Source organism: Poecilia formosa, unplaced genomic scaffold (assembly GCF_000485575.1).
Source record: "Poecilia formosa unplaced genomic scaffold, Poecilia_formosa-5.1.2 Scaffold94, whole genome shotgun sequence".
Classification (NCBI taxonomy): domain Eukaryota; kingdom Metazoa; phylum Chordata; class Actinopteri; order Cyprinodontiformes; family Poeciliidae; genus Poecilia; species Poecilia formosa.
The window spans coordinates 1,959,083-1,972,474 of NW_006800033.1; the positions used below are offsets into that span (position 1 = coordinate 1,959,083).

A 13,392-nucleotide genomic window follows, 5' to 3' on the forward strand; every position below is an offset into this window, starting at 1 on the left:
TCCGCTTTCTCATTTCCGTACACAAAAGCTCTGCTGATGACGTGTACACACTGCTTCGTCGTTAGCTGGCTAGCTTAGCCACCTGTCAGAGTACAAGGGATAAAATAAAAAGGATAGGAATACAACAAAGGACACAAGGCGTTTCAGCGAATCCATAAAAATGGAGACGCTTTACCACCAGACCAACAAGTGAGTGTAATGACAGCTTCTGTGAAAACTGTGCCGACTCTGTTAGCTGACTTAGCTTTGTATTGTAACTAACCTAGCAACCTAATTAACGGTCCAGTTTCAAAGGAAACTCATTGACAAAATACATATAACTTTGAAAATGTCTTTAGCGTGTGTTGGTACGGTAATGAAAAATACATCACTTAGGTTGGTATTTTAATATTTCAGTTTCTGTTCAATTAAACGCTGTATTTGCATTGGATTAGGCAAATCCAGGAGGTGCAGTCTCAAATGGGAAACCTGGAAAGGACAGACCGCGAATCAGTTCACTGTGAGTATGATCACGACGACGGTTAAATTCAGTTTCGCCTATAAATTTTGTTCTGATTCAGACAACAGAGAAGTGTTGTTGCCACCTCCTTATCTAAAAGTTCTCCGTACAAGTTCCTTGTGGTAGCGCCTCGTTAATGTTTTGGATACGCTGGTAGAGGTTAGTGCCCAGATGACGGGTTGTTTTCTGTGGATGGTGCCCGTCACATCAGCTCTGGGTCGAGACAGGAAGCAGTAGGGTGGGAGCCAGTCTATCCACCTCCTCAGTCCCTTCACACTTCACAAACTATGACATCAACTTACATTTTCTCCTGAAAGAGGATGTAAGAAAAATAAATAAAAGCAAAAGCACACAAAACAAAACAAAAACATTAACAACTACAAAAATTGACCTGATTTCAAGAATATATTTTTAAAAGTTTTTTTTAGTTGTTGTTGACATATATATATCACACAGCAATATTTAGTTTTTTCACAATGCAGAACCACCCACTTTACTCATTGGAAATAAAAATCGGCTTCTTGTTTTGTTTTTTTACCTGTCCCTGTTTCCCTCCTGGCTGGGTCAGAAAGCTATATCAGCTATTTTAAAAATTGCTACTGAATATAAGTTAAAACAATAAATAAAGAGTATAAATCCAATGATAATACCCATTACAATGTAAAAAGTGACTGAAATTTGTGTGTAGTGATCATTAATGTTTTCATCTATTTTCTTTCTTCTAATGTTTTTTTTTCTCTCAATTTAAAGTGTTAGAGAATGAACTACAGGCTAGAATCGACCAGATCTTCACTCATCTGGAACGCCTCGAGATCCTGGCCAGTAAAGAACCACCAAACCGCCGCCAGAACGCCAAACTGTGAGTGTTGAGTGATTCAACTGCTGGTTGCCGTAAAAAGGCCCAAATCTGACAGCGTAAGCTGTATCTCATAAAGGCACAGGGTGGATGCAGAAGACAAAAACAGCTCTGTGCTGCCCTGTGGCGACGTGGCTCTATGAAAACATTTCCTCTGAAGCCCCGTCATCGTCAGCGTTCCAGCTGCGTCGGGCAGAGATTCGTCTCTGGCTTGGGTAAACAGGCCCTAGGGGACAGTGTTCGCCATGAGCTTTCCTCTGATCCCAGCAGGTCTCTAGGAAGAGCTAGGTGAAGGATAAGGATGGGCCTGGGAGAGACTCTTTACACATTTGAGCTCCAAAAGAATTCTCCTTTATCCAGAAACTATGAATTTCAGGATGATGTGATGGAATAAACAGCATAATATTTCATGAATTTAATTTTAATACTTTTCCAAAGCCACTCACCATGAATGTTAGTGTCTTAAAATAGTTATTGAAATAGTTACAGATGCAGAAGATGGTTAAAAAAAAAAAAGTAAAGTGTGATAGGAACTGAATTGAGTTCTTTGTACAATCTAGTGTGTTGTTTCTAAAAAAAATAAATAAATAAATAATAAAAAAAAGGATTTCTTGCGTTGCTTTTCCATCAGACGAGTGGATCAGTTGAAGTACGATGTTCAGCACCTGCGGACCGCTCTCCAAAACTTCCAGCATAGACGCTACACCAGAGAAGCCCAGGACAGAGAGAGGGAGGAACTCCTGAGCCGCACCTTCACCACAAATGTAAGCTGCACGTGCCTGAATACAGCCTCACATTCAAACTTCAAAGTGTAACATTTGAAGTTTAGTGAAGACTAGGAGTTCAGTTGGATTATCACTAACATTATTATTTTTTCTCCATTGAGGACATGTAGGGTTTTGCAAAGCCTTAAACCTTTTCGCATTTTGTCACAGTACAAACCACAAACCGTCATTCAAGTTTCATTTTGGCAATTGTGAAGCAGGAGATAAAATATACGTGAAGCGTAAGCTGCCATCAATCTACACTGCTTCACATGTACGCCAAAAAATATGTTGGTGTTGTCTGGTTGAAGCATAAAAATCAGTTCTGCACTTTTCAGATTTTTATTTCTAAAAAAAAAACCTTTCAAATCCATACTTAATCTTTTCATGTCACAGTTATGCGTTATTTTGTGCTACTCTGTCATATGAAATACCAATGAAGTATGAAAATTGCGGTTGTAAATACAGAAGTATAAATACAGCAGGTGAAGGTATTTTAATAGAGTGATATGATTTCTCTAGTTAAATATAGCGTAGTTAAAAAAATATATATATTTTAACAGGATGCAGACACCTCCATCCACATAGACGAGACCATACAGTTAAACACGAGCCTGCACAACGCACACCGAGGCATGGACGACCTCCTGGGCAGCGGCAGCAGCATCCTCAATGGCCTCAGAGATCAAAGGTCAACTCTCAAGGTGTGTGCTAATCAACAAAATCGATTCTCTGAGCTAGCTTAAATGTTTTAACATTTAACCCATCTAGTTATATCTAAGGAGGAAGCTAATTATATCCTTGGCCCAGTTTCTGCTGTCCATAGTAATTATGTCATTGTTACCAAGGGTATTCTGAGCGGGTGGGTGAGTCCTCGTTTCCAGGGAGGAGATGGGCTTCCTGGCTTTGGCTTCAGCCTCTTCTTATCAGGGTGTGACTGTTGACCAGCACTCTCAGCCAGGCAGTCCAGACATGAGAAACTCCTGACAGTGGTGGAGTCAGGGAGGCGCTTGGCCCTCTCCCAAACTCTAGACGAATTAGTGCTGATAATGAACAATGCGCTGCGGCTTTACAGCTGTTGAAGTCATTACATGTGATAATTGTTGCTGTCATTAACTGGCTTTTTTGTTTTTTTTTCTTGGCTCCACAGGGGACGCACAAGAAGATGCTGGATGTAGCCAACATGTTGGGCCTCTCTAACACAGTCATGAGACTAATAGAAAGACGAGCCACCCAGGATAAGTTCATCATGATTGGAGGCATGTTGTTGACCTGCGTCTTCATGTTCCTCGTCATCAGATACCTGGGCTGACCACGCCTAGGTAGTCGATCAGATGTGGACATTTCATGAAAACATCATCCCACAGGATATGAAATTTAAAGTGATTTTAATAAAAGGTGCCATTGTTTTCTTGTTTACTTTCAATAAACTCACCACTTTACTTTGGATACATGTTAAACGGTTAGGCTGAAGAAGTTCTTATCCAGACAGTATTTTATAGTGTGGAACTTTTCTGTTGATCAGTTGGACTCTTCTTCAAACTGCTCCTGTTCTTTTTCTTTCAGATTCCTAAAATGTCCATCAATGTATGATTGAAAACAAGTCTGAATGTGTAAAAACATTTATTTCATTCTGTGAATGTTTTATTACCCGTAAAGTAATCTGACATCCACAGATTCTTGATGTTCAGAGTTGAATAGTTTGATTTCCCTGCCCAGCACAACAGTACTATTAAAATGTGTTGAAAATGACACCCGTGGGCAACTACAATGCTAAGCAGTTTGCTTAAACCATGAGTTACAATACCTGACAATAGGAAATCACCACTTAATGAGGATGTCTATTCATCTTAAGTTTAGAAATATTAATCATGTATTATTGATGTACTATTTAAGCTTTGTAAAATGTCAATTTTTGTTAGATCAAGTACAGGAAAATTTCTCCCATCTCTGAAGTTAAATTTCATTTAACTTTATGTTAAATTTCATTCAATATAAAATGATTAAAATACCTAAACTTTAACTTTGTCCACTTTTATATTGGAGTTCAGGTAAGAGCATCTCTTACCTGTAGATATTCATTGCCCATCTTTCATGGCTGCCTGTAAGATAGCATGTCATCTTTATCTATTTGACTGAACCACCACTAATTATATGCTGTAACTTGTACTTGTTGAAAAGATTTCAGGTTTACCATTATTTATACTTAATTCTCCACTTGGAAACAATTTTAGGCGTTATAGGATTCAGTTTCATGTTATTTTTAACGGATTTTAATGTGACTAGGGCGCCATCTGCTGTTTCCTGCTGGTACCTGCAGAATGATTTGGTAATCTTGTCCAGATGGGACTGTGAAAAGAACTGTAATAATGCAATCAAAACTAAACCATGAAAGAGAGAGAAAAAACAAACAAACAAACACATGGACTCAAAGTTTTATTTGTTGAAACAGTTGTTTTTAAAAATACAAGAGTCAACTTTTGTTTTTTTTGACAGATAACTTGTCTGGGATCCCAGCCATCCTCAGCAGGAACATTTTAAGAACCAACCTTGATAAAACGCATATCCATGTTGTAACTAACTTGTAATTTCGTCTGCTTTAGCAACAGCAGTGTCAACCTTTTCAGAATGTTAATAGGTTAATCTACAGCATTTTTATTTACAAAATTACAGAAAAAAGCCAAACAAAGCTCTTCTTCTGAAGAGCATTTGGAAAATAATTTAAAAATAAAAATACAATTATTGCAGTATACTACAATCTTATTGTTACATGATGCCAAAGCACCACCCCAATGTACAGATTTCAGTGCAATTCATTCACACGTACCCTCCAATGGGAAAACGGGAGCTTTGCGTCAGAGTATTAGAGATGCTAAAACCTCTGCCACATTTATGCAAATTTAGAGGACTTCTTTTGTGTCATACCAGTTTAGACACCATAGTTATTTCATAGTCATCAGTGGCTGGCTTCTTCACATTACACACTGAAATATGTACAAACTACAGCAACACAAATTATTTTGAGACCAAGAATTCAATAAAGAGCAGGTAGTTATATGGGGAAAAGTGTCACATCATTAAGTCCATCACAAAAACAGAGGTGAAGCTGTTAGTTTCTGTAACAAAATCTATGTCCTGTCTCATGATCCTCTATAAAATCTCAACCATTATGGATCTCCTTGGATGCCAAACTTGGCAAAGATTATGACCGCATAAATGAGAAAAACAAAACAAAAAAAACAAAACTCCAGTGGTTAGTGAGGTTGGGAATGCAAACCCAATTGGTTTATAAGACAATCTCAACAGAATGTCTCATTACATCTATGAACCTGCCTTTAAAACAGGAAACATCACTGAAAAAGAAAATAAAAAATCCAAACCAATATAAAAAAAACCCTAGTGTCACCGTTTTTAACCAACACAGGCTGCAATATGTAATGACCCCTTTAGTCCGAGTGTAAAACTGTGGTTTTACAACATGTCTGACTTCCTATACACTGATGCAAAGACTTCATCCCCATCCCTAAATCAAGATCGTCACAGCCCTCTGTCAGCGTTCCGAGTGTTTAAATCCTGTTTTGTATCCATCGTCACTCAAGAGCCGTGGTTAGGCGGGTGTTGGAGGTCCTGTCCTGAGAATATTGGGTGCAGAAGTGGGTGTAGCTGGAGAGCCGCCGCTGCAGCAGCCTGGGACGGCCGATGTGCGAATAGTGTTGGGTAGAGGGCTGTGTGCGGGACGTGGTGGAGTGCCAAGGGTGTGTGGTGAAGTGCAGAAGCAGGGATAATATGAATAGGCTGACCAGAGAGGAAGGCTGTTGGGTGGGCAGGAATTAGCCCCGCATGTCCCAGAGAGTGTCCCAAAGAATGACCAAGAGAGGGGCCCAATGGGGACAGGGAGATGGGAGTAAGGTGGTGCTGGGGAATGTGATGCACCTGTGCCAGCTGGGCATGTGCAGGGTGAGGATGGTGGGCATGCGCGGGGTGGATGCCCATCGCGGCAGCGGTGGCTGCGTGGTGCTGCAGGATGGCGTGTTGGACAGTGGTGATGGATGTGCCGGAGGCGACAGAGACGGTTGGCTGCTGAATGTGGATCTGCTGCAGGGCTGGTGGAGGGGGCGCCGGGGCTAAGTTAGCAGCTGCTGCGGCAGCGGCCGCGGCGGCAGCAGCCGAGGGGAAGGCTTTGACCTGCTTGGCCAGAAGCTGCTGCTGAATGTGTTGCTGCGCCGCCTGTTGCAGCTTGCTGTACTTCTCCATCTCCTCTGGCGTGAACGTGATTGGCTGACTCTCCAATGGCGCCAGGCCATCCTCCTCTGCCTCGATGCCATCCTCCTCCAGACTGGAAGGGTGGTAAGCGGGGTAACCATGCACCGGCTGCTGTTGCTGCATTTCAGGCATGATGGACTCCATCATGGGGTTCTGGGAGGGGTCTTGACCTGGCTCTGCTTGATACTGGGGCATAATCATGGAAGGATCTTGTTCAAACAGTGGCTGTGGTTCTTGGTGTACTTGCTCCTCTGTAGCTGACTGCTGCTGTGTCTCTTCCTGTGTCGCTGTATTCTGCTGCACCTCCTCGACCTTCTGCACTGGTGGCGCTGGAGGTGGTGGTGGAGGGGGGAACTCCCTTATAGGTTCTACTAGGATAACCTCTCCATCTGCTTCAGAACCCTTCCCCGTTCCTGATTTCTCTCCCTCATCGGGTCTCGTTAGGGGAATCAACGGTTTCTTCCCTGCTTGCAGCTTACCAAAGAGGGGCAACATGGCTTTGCTTCCCAGGGCTGGCGGTAATTTAGGACCAAAGTAACCCTGTGGTGGATCCTTAATCTTAATCCCAGATTTCGTTCCGGAGGCAGAATCCTCTGAACTTTTCTTGGACTGAACCCTCTCAAGCAGCTGACGCGCTGTGAGCATGTTCTTGTGTTCCCCTGCATCACGAGACCCGACCGGCCTCAAAGTCTGGGAAGTGGATGTGTGGGTGCTCCGGTTGAGGCTTCGCGATGACGTGCGGGGAGACTGTGAGCGATAGATCCGAGAGCGGTTGAAGTCTCTGCGATGTGTGTCGCTGTCCGCCCGTCCCCTGGCGCTCCGTCGGTGAGGCGAGGCTTTGTTGGAACTGGAGGAGCGACTCGCTGAGCTTCGGCTCCGGCTATAGCTGCGTCTCCAGGATCTTGTGCTGGTGCTGCGGCTCCAGCTGCTGGAGCTTCTGGAGCTGCTGTGGTGGTGCCGCCGGTGCCGCTTCCTCCTGCTGTAGCTGCGAGAACGAGAGCGGGAATCGTCCGAGGATGAAGAGGAGTACTGATGCCTTCTGGATCGCCTGCGACCTCGACTGCCCCGCCGCTCATACTCGGAGTCAGATGAACGTTTAGAGCGCCTCCGCCGGCGGCCTTCCGTGCTGTAGTCACTGTAGCTGTCGGAGTAACTGCGGCTGCGATGACTGTAGGCGCTACTTCTCGCTGAGGAGCGCCCAGAACTGCTGGAGTAGGAGCGACTGCGGGAGGCTTGGCCACGATGGCGCCGCCGACTGCTGCCGCGTCGTTCTCCCCGCCTTGATGAGCGGCTGTGGGACCGTCTGGACTCTTCGCTGTGGTGGCGCCGCTGCTCTCGTGGGCTGGACCTGTGATGACGTGAATGCTGGGTGTTGGCGCCGCCTTCCTCCTCGCTCTCACTGCTGGGTGGCCTACCGTGAGCTGGACTTTTCTGAGCAGAGGTAGAACACGACGCGTTTTGCGAGCTGCTCGAGTCCGTTTTTTGTCTTTTAGAGTTACCGTGGTCTTCTGAGGTGTTGCTCTTGTCGTTATTTTTTCCACTTCCTCCGTGTTCTGCTCCAGATTTAGAAGGCACTTCCTTTGCAGCGCGTTTCCTTTTACCCGGCTCCGCTCCTGTTGTTCCTCCAGCTGTGGACTGAACAGAGGAACCAGCAGCTTTATCTTCTGACTTTGGCTTAACTTTTTCTTTGTCATCACCTGCCACCTCTTCTTGATCTTGAGCTTTGTTTTTGCTCTTTTTCCGTTTGTGTTTCTTCTTCTTTTTAGGCTTTTCTTGCGTTGCCTCCGTATTCTCTTCAGCATCCCCAGCTGCATCTTTTTCTTTTCCTTTGCGTTTTGAATGTTTTCCCGATTTCTTATGCTTCTTTTTCTTCTTTTTCTTTTTCGTGCCACTACTGGCAGTCGTGGGTTTTTGCTCATCAGGTCCTGGCTGGCTGGGATCGTCCTTCATCTCAGGTGTCTCTTTATCAGTGCATGCGTCAGGTTCGGCTTCAGCGGCTTCAGCCGTTGAAGCTGCTACAACTTGTCCTTTGTCATCAGCCTCTTCACCAGGCTTGAGGGACTTTGCTGATTTCCCACCGCGTAGTCCTTTATTTCTTGAAAGCTTAAAGTCAAAGTAGAGAGGATTACAGCTGTAGGATAGTGAAGGTTGAGCTTTTGTAAATTCAAGAAGCTCCGTAGGCCACTGCAAAGTGGTACTTTCATCTTTGCTCAGGACAGGGAAGAAGGGACCGGTTGGGATTTTTGGACCAGTGTTTGTATCGAGTGTGCTCTGTGTGTTCTCTGCTTTCTGAGTAGGAGAAGTGGGAGCAGTTGAAACTGTCTCTTGCTCACAAGACGAGATATTGTCCTCCGTCTTCACTTTAGGCGATAAAGGAGGTGGTTCTGGTTCAGTTGCTGATACAGCCTCACCTTGTTCTTGTTCAGTTTTACACTCAGTTTCTTTGGACTCTGTGTGATCAGAGCTTTCTTCAGCCTTTTGAACTTCCTCCACTTCCTCTTCATCCTCATCATCTTTGCTCTGGCACTGCTCAGAAGCCTTCATGAACAACAAAAACTGGAAGTTGGGCTTTACACGACAATGAGCTGGCGGGACGTAATGGTAGTACTGTGGTTCTTGTCCAGAAAATCCTTCATCCTTTTTCATCATCATCTTAAGTTTGTTTAAAGTCGAGGCCAAGGAGCCACCATCGTCAGGCTGCTGGATATCTTCTGCCCCAGCTGCGCCACCTTTCTCCCCTCCTTCATCTCCTTCAGGTGCTCTTCTGGGACTCTCTGTGCTGCACCCAGATGTCTCCTCTTGTCCTCCAGCCTTTTCCCCTTCCTGATTCTCCTCTTCCTCCACAGCCTCCTCACCAGGATCAGCAAACACAGCCGCTGCCGTCTCCAGCTTGACTGGGGCTTTCTTTGCAAAAGAGAATGATACGCTGACTTTAGATGAGCCGGTAGGAGTTGGGGATGAGGATGAGGATGTGTTCTTCCCCAGAGAAAAATTAAAAGTTGGGCTGGGCTTCGGGGAAGATTGGCCAGTTTTCTCTGATGGTGAACCCTCAAGGATGGAATCTGTAAAAATGGGGTTCTCAAGTGGAACGCCGTCCCCATCTCCTTCTTTCTCCCCGTCAACAGCGACTGTGGTTGTTTTGAACATGGGGCCACTTCCAGGAGTACTAAAAAGCAAGATAAAAATCATTTGAAACACAGATTCAATGACTCAAGGACAGCAGGGGGCACTGTGGTGATATGATCATACCGGTCCTGTTTGTCCTGTTTCCTCTGCTCAGCCAACTCGTGCAGCCGACGCAGCATCTTCTCTTGCTTCTTTCCGTCTTTCCGAGAACGGGAGGAGACGTTGCGAGCAAACTCTCTCTGCTTCAGCTCTTTTAACCTCTGCATCATATTAAAAAGGACATGCATTAGATTGTTTCAGTCATTCCTTTTCACATGTGTGGCAACTGAATGCGCTAAACTTTACTGGAGAATCTTCTCTGATCAGATTTTTTTTCTTTATGTCGTATTTTCACGTTTGTGTCATGATCAGATGGTAATAAAAGTAGAGCAAAATGTTACGTATATCCACTTTCCATCACATTTAAAGAGATGTATTGAGTAACCCCTGAAAACTGCTACTTTATCTTACTGATGAACAATTTTGCTTCAGAGTAAAAAAAAAAAAGTACCTGTTTGTGGGCATGGTCGTACGAGTTAATGTGGTTGTCAAATTCCTGGTGTTTAGTGTACTGCTTGTCACAAAGCTCGCAGTAGAAATTTGCCCTCAGGTCTTCCAGAGCTTTTGCGATAGCTTTCTCTTTTTCCACCTGGTCCTGAATTTGGTAAGAAACACTTGTCACTTTCAAGAAGATCAGAAAACACACAAGCGATCATCTTTTTTAATGAATGTTAAATCATAAAAAAAAGAAAAGAAAAAAAAGGACCTTACCTTGTATTTTTGCCGCAGCTCTTCTGTATCCTCTTTTTCCACTTCAAGCACTCTCCGCTTCTCTGTGGCATCCTCTGCATAGTCCAGCTAAAAGGACAAACACAGAGATTCCAGCACCTCCAGAAAACAGTCTGAGAGTCAACAGTAGTCTGCCATCTTATAAGTTTGACGAAGTCATGCAAGTGACTAATGGTATGGAGCTAATTTTCGTTGCTGCGTAGTCTCCAAAACATGCCGACTTCTCTATATTTCTAATGTAGGAAAGACATAATAAATTTTAAGTCTGTCTTTAATTGTGCAAATGCAGATGAAACAAAGGCCAAACATAACCCAGGGTTGGAGGTGACATTTAAAAAATGCCGTTGATGCAGACAGAAGGATGCAACCATCTACATATTTACTGAAGGAGTCAAATAATGGGCTAAAATCACCATCAGTAGGTCAAAACTGAGCAAAACTAAAGATCGGAAATAGGCCACTAGAACGTTTCCCGCCCCCCAACCCTGGTGTTTAAAGATAAATTTGATGACTTTTTTTTTTTTATCTCCAAACAGAATCTCTGAGGACAAATAACACGAGGCATGCAATACAGTAAGCAATTAGCACTGACAAATCTGGAATAATAATTTACAAAGAGCTCCTCTTGCATCTGCTGGACTCTGTAAGACTGCTGAGCTTTAGTCAATGTTAGCTCATATGTGCATGGTGCTCATTGGGATTTGTAGTTTTTTGTTGTCATATAAAAGGATTTGATGCTTCAGATTTAGGTGTCAGAATGAGATTTGCAATTGAGGACAGAACAAAATAACAAGTGACCTAGTTTATTCAGATGACTCGCAGCAAAGCAGCTGATGTTGTTTCTCAGTTTTTTCAACAGATTGGAATGAGAATCAACAGCAGCATGTTGGTTTGGGATCAGCTACAGCAGGACATGAGATTCTAATCAATCTTACACCATTAACCACTGATGTCATGGTTATTATTAATTTCCCTCAACAACTTATAAGTATAAACATGAACATTAAACAGGGTCAAATGGACAACTTCAGCATCTTACCTCCATCTCCATTCGGCCCATCCCCATGACATCATATTTAAGAACAATGGGCACAGGGTCGGTGCGTCCTGAGGCAAAAGAGACAGAGAAGACTAGTTGAGTTTTTGAGATGCAGACCAAACACCAACTCGAAGACAGCCTGCTTTTAGAGCATAGGGTGCTGGGGTTAGAGAATTTTTGCCTTGAAAGTGCAAAGAGACCAGAAAGCTACAGTGAACCAAACACCAGCCATTCTCACAGCTTACTACAGCCAACTCCTGAACAAACGTGACCTATATTGTTTCAATGTGGCTGTTGGTTTGTATAGTAGGCACCGTAGGTGGATTAGTCTTTGTAGCTTTGATAAATTTCTGTTGGATTAAATAAAGACAAGGCCTTTATTTACACTGAAGTGGCACCTCCTCCCCCCTCCCTGTCTTAAAGTCCTGTTAAACCAGAAAGAAACGTTTATAAGGAAGTGATGTACCCATATATGGCATTGGGCAAGATTGCAACAGAAGCCTTCATCCGTAAATCCTTCATGGGAGAGGAACTCTTAAGAATATTAAGCCAATTGCTTCATCTATAAACAGGACTGTCCATAGCAAACACCTTTTACTGTCATGAGGTACAAAGCAGTTTGATTTTCCCAGGCCCGCTTTTTGTTCTCCATCGTCAAAATATTAATTTCCTATCCATTTAAGTTAAACTACTACGTAAGCTGTGAAAAGAGCTAGAACAGAAGGAAATTAACTTTAGAAAAATAAAACCAAAAGACAACCAAAACAGAATGAAACATTATAGATATGAAATATTTAAAAATCAAAACTACTTTAGAGATTGACACAAATTGCTTAATCCACTTATAATCAGCCAAACAAAGCAGAGAGAATGTAAAAAATAAAAAAAATAAAAATAAAGACACAAGCACTGAACTACAGCAGAGTGACGTCACAGGCCAGGTGTCGCCATGTTGACAGTGCAAGGGAAGGGGATACTTACCTGGTAAAACATGAGGGGATGAGAAGGAGGAGGAAAGGGGAGGAAAGATAGATAGGTAGAAAGAAAGACAGGGGAATCTCAAAAGAAAAAAGCAGAAAAAGAATTTGGACTAGTCTGCTGCTCCTGATGCCAGCCAGATACAAAAACCAATCTTACTGATGGCGACTTTAATTCAGTTTGGTTTCAGTTTTTTTTCCCCTCCAATATATTCACAATTGTTTCTTTCCCCTCCAGATTGCTAGGCATGCCATTGGGGTTATTAAAAATATGACCCTGGATGGCTTTGTTCCAAATTGAAATGCATGCCTCTAAAATGAAAGGGAAGTAGATTCCTTGTTAAACTGAGGAAGGTAAGAGACGTTTGATGTAATTAAGCATCATTCTTGCGCTCGCCTTAGGTAATTAAGTCAGAACAGCCCAATGACTTATTTGTTCTGAAATCGCTGATGCATCGACATTGTAACATGTCTCTGCCTGCCTGGACTTTCAGTCCCACTGCAGTGTCTCTTAGTTTAGACGGGTTTATACCAGTATCTTCCTCTTACCTCATGGTTCTCGGTGCCTTATTTAAATGGAGGAATTAAGAGGGAACGGCTGTTTGGGTAACACTGAGAACACAAGTCTACTGAAAGATGTGTGGTTTCGCAGTCTTTCACAAACAGCATCAGAGCAGTGAAGGAAAAACAAAAAAGTCTGGTCTGTTAGCCAGCCACTGCAGTGGTCTGTCCGAACTGAGTCACAAGCAAGGCCCAGAACTGAAGATTCATGACCGATTACAATCGTCCCAAACTATCACCAGTCCTTCTACACAGTGACAATACCTCCAGCATTACCCCATTCCAGTGGAAAACAAAAAGGACCAGACAAAAAACAATGTGCAGCTAAAATCACAAGGTGTGAATCACAAGGTTAAAAAAAACTGAAAACAAAATGACAATGTTCTAAGAGTAATACAGATGCATGGTAATATACAAGCAGCAGAATGAGGACTAGGACAGAGAGAATTGAAAGCCTATTTGTGCTCTGATGAGAGGAA

At 43.3% G+C, this 13,392-nt stretch overlaps 2 protein-coding genes across 9 annotated transcripts in view; one reads left to right on the forward strand and one right to left on the reverse strand.

Moving 5' to 3' along the window:
• On the forward strand, positions 1-5,346 carry gosr2 (golgi SNAP receptor complex member 2). The gene is made up of 6 exons (XM_007558188.2): positions 1-189; positions 435-499; positions 1,250-1,358; positions 1,987-2,119; positions 2,683-2,823; positions 3,270-5,346. Exons 1-6 carry the CDS (start codon positions 161-163, stop codon positions 3,429-3,431), a joined length of 639 nt encoding a protein of 212 aa, XP_007558250.1. The 5' UTR covers positions 1-160; the 3' UTR covers positions 3,432-5,346.
• Positions 4,543-13,392, reverse strand: part of gpatch8 (G patch domain containing 8) — a 24,404-nt gene continuing 15,554 nt past the window's right edge. For all 8 annotated transcript variants that reach the window (XM_007558189.2, XM_016674384.1, XM_016674383.1 and 5 more), the window contains 5 exons: positions 11,376-11,443; positions 10,319-10,405; positions 10,059-10,202; positions 9,632-9,768; positions 4,543-9,548 (listed from right to left, as the gene is read on the reverse strand). In XM_007558189.2, coding sequence (XP_007558251.1) covers positions 5,714-9,548; positions 9,632-9,768; positions 10,059-10,202; positions 10,319-10,405; positions 11,376-11,443 — 4,271 coding nt within the window. In that variant the 3' untranslated portion in view covers positions 4,543-5,713. The remainder of the gene's footprint in view (positions 9,549-9,631; positions 9,769-10,058; positions 10,203-10,318; positions 10,406-11,375; positions 11,444-13,392) is intronic.

Coding starts and splice junctions, on each gene's coding strand:
- gosr2 (XM_007558188.2), top strand. CDS start 161: ATGGAGACGCTTTACCACCAGACCAACAA. Junction 190..434: donor CTTTACCACCAGACCAACAA/GTGAGTGTAATG, acceptor GCATTGGATTAG/GCAAATCCAGGAGGTGCAGT. Junction 2,120..2,682: donor GCCGCACCTTCACCACAAAT/GTAAGCTGCACG, acceptor ATATTTTAACAG/GATGCAGACACCTCCATCCA.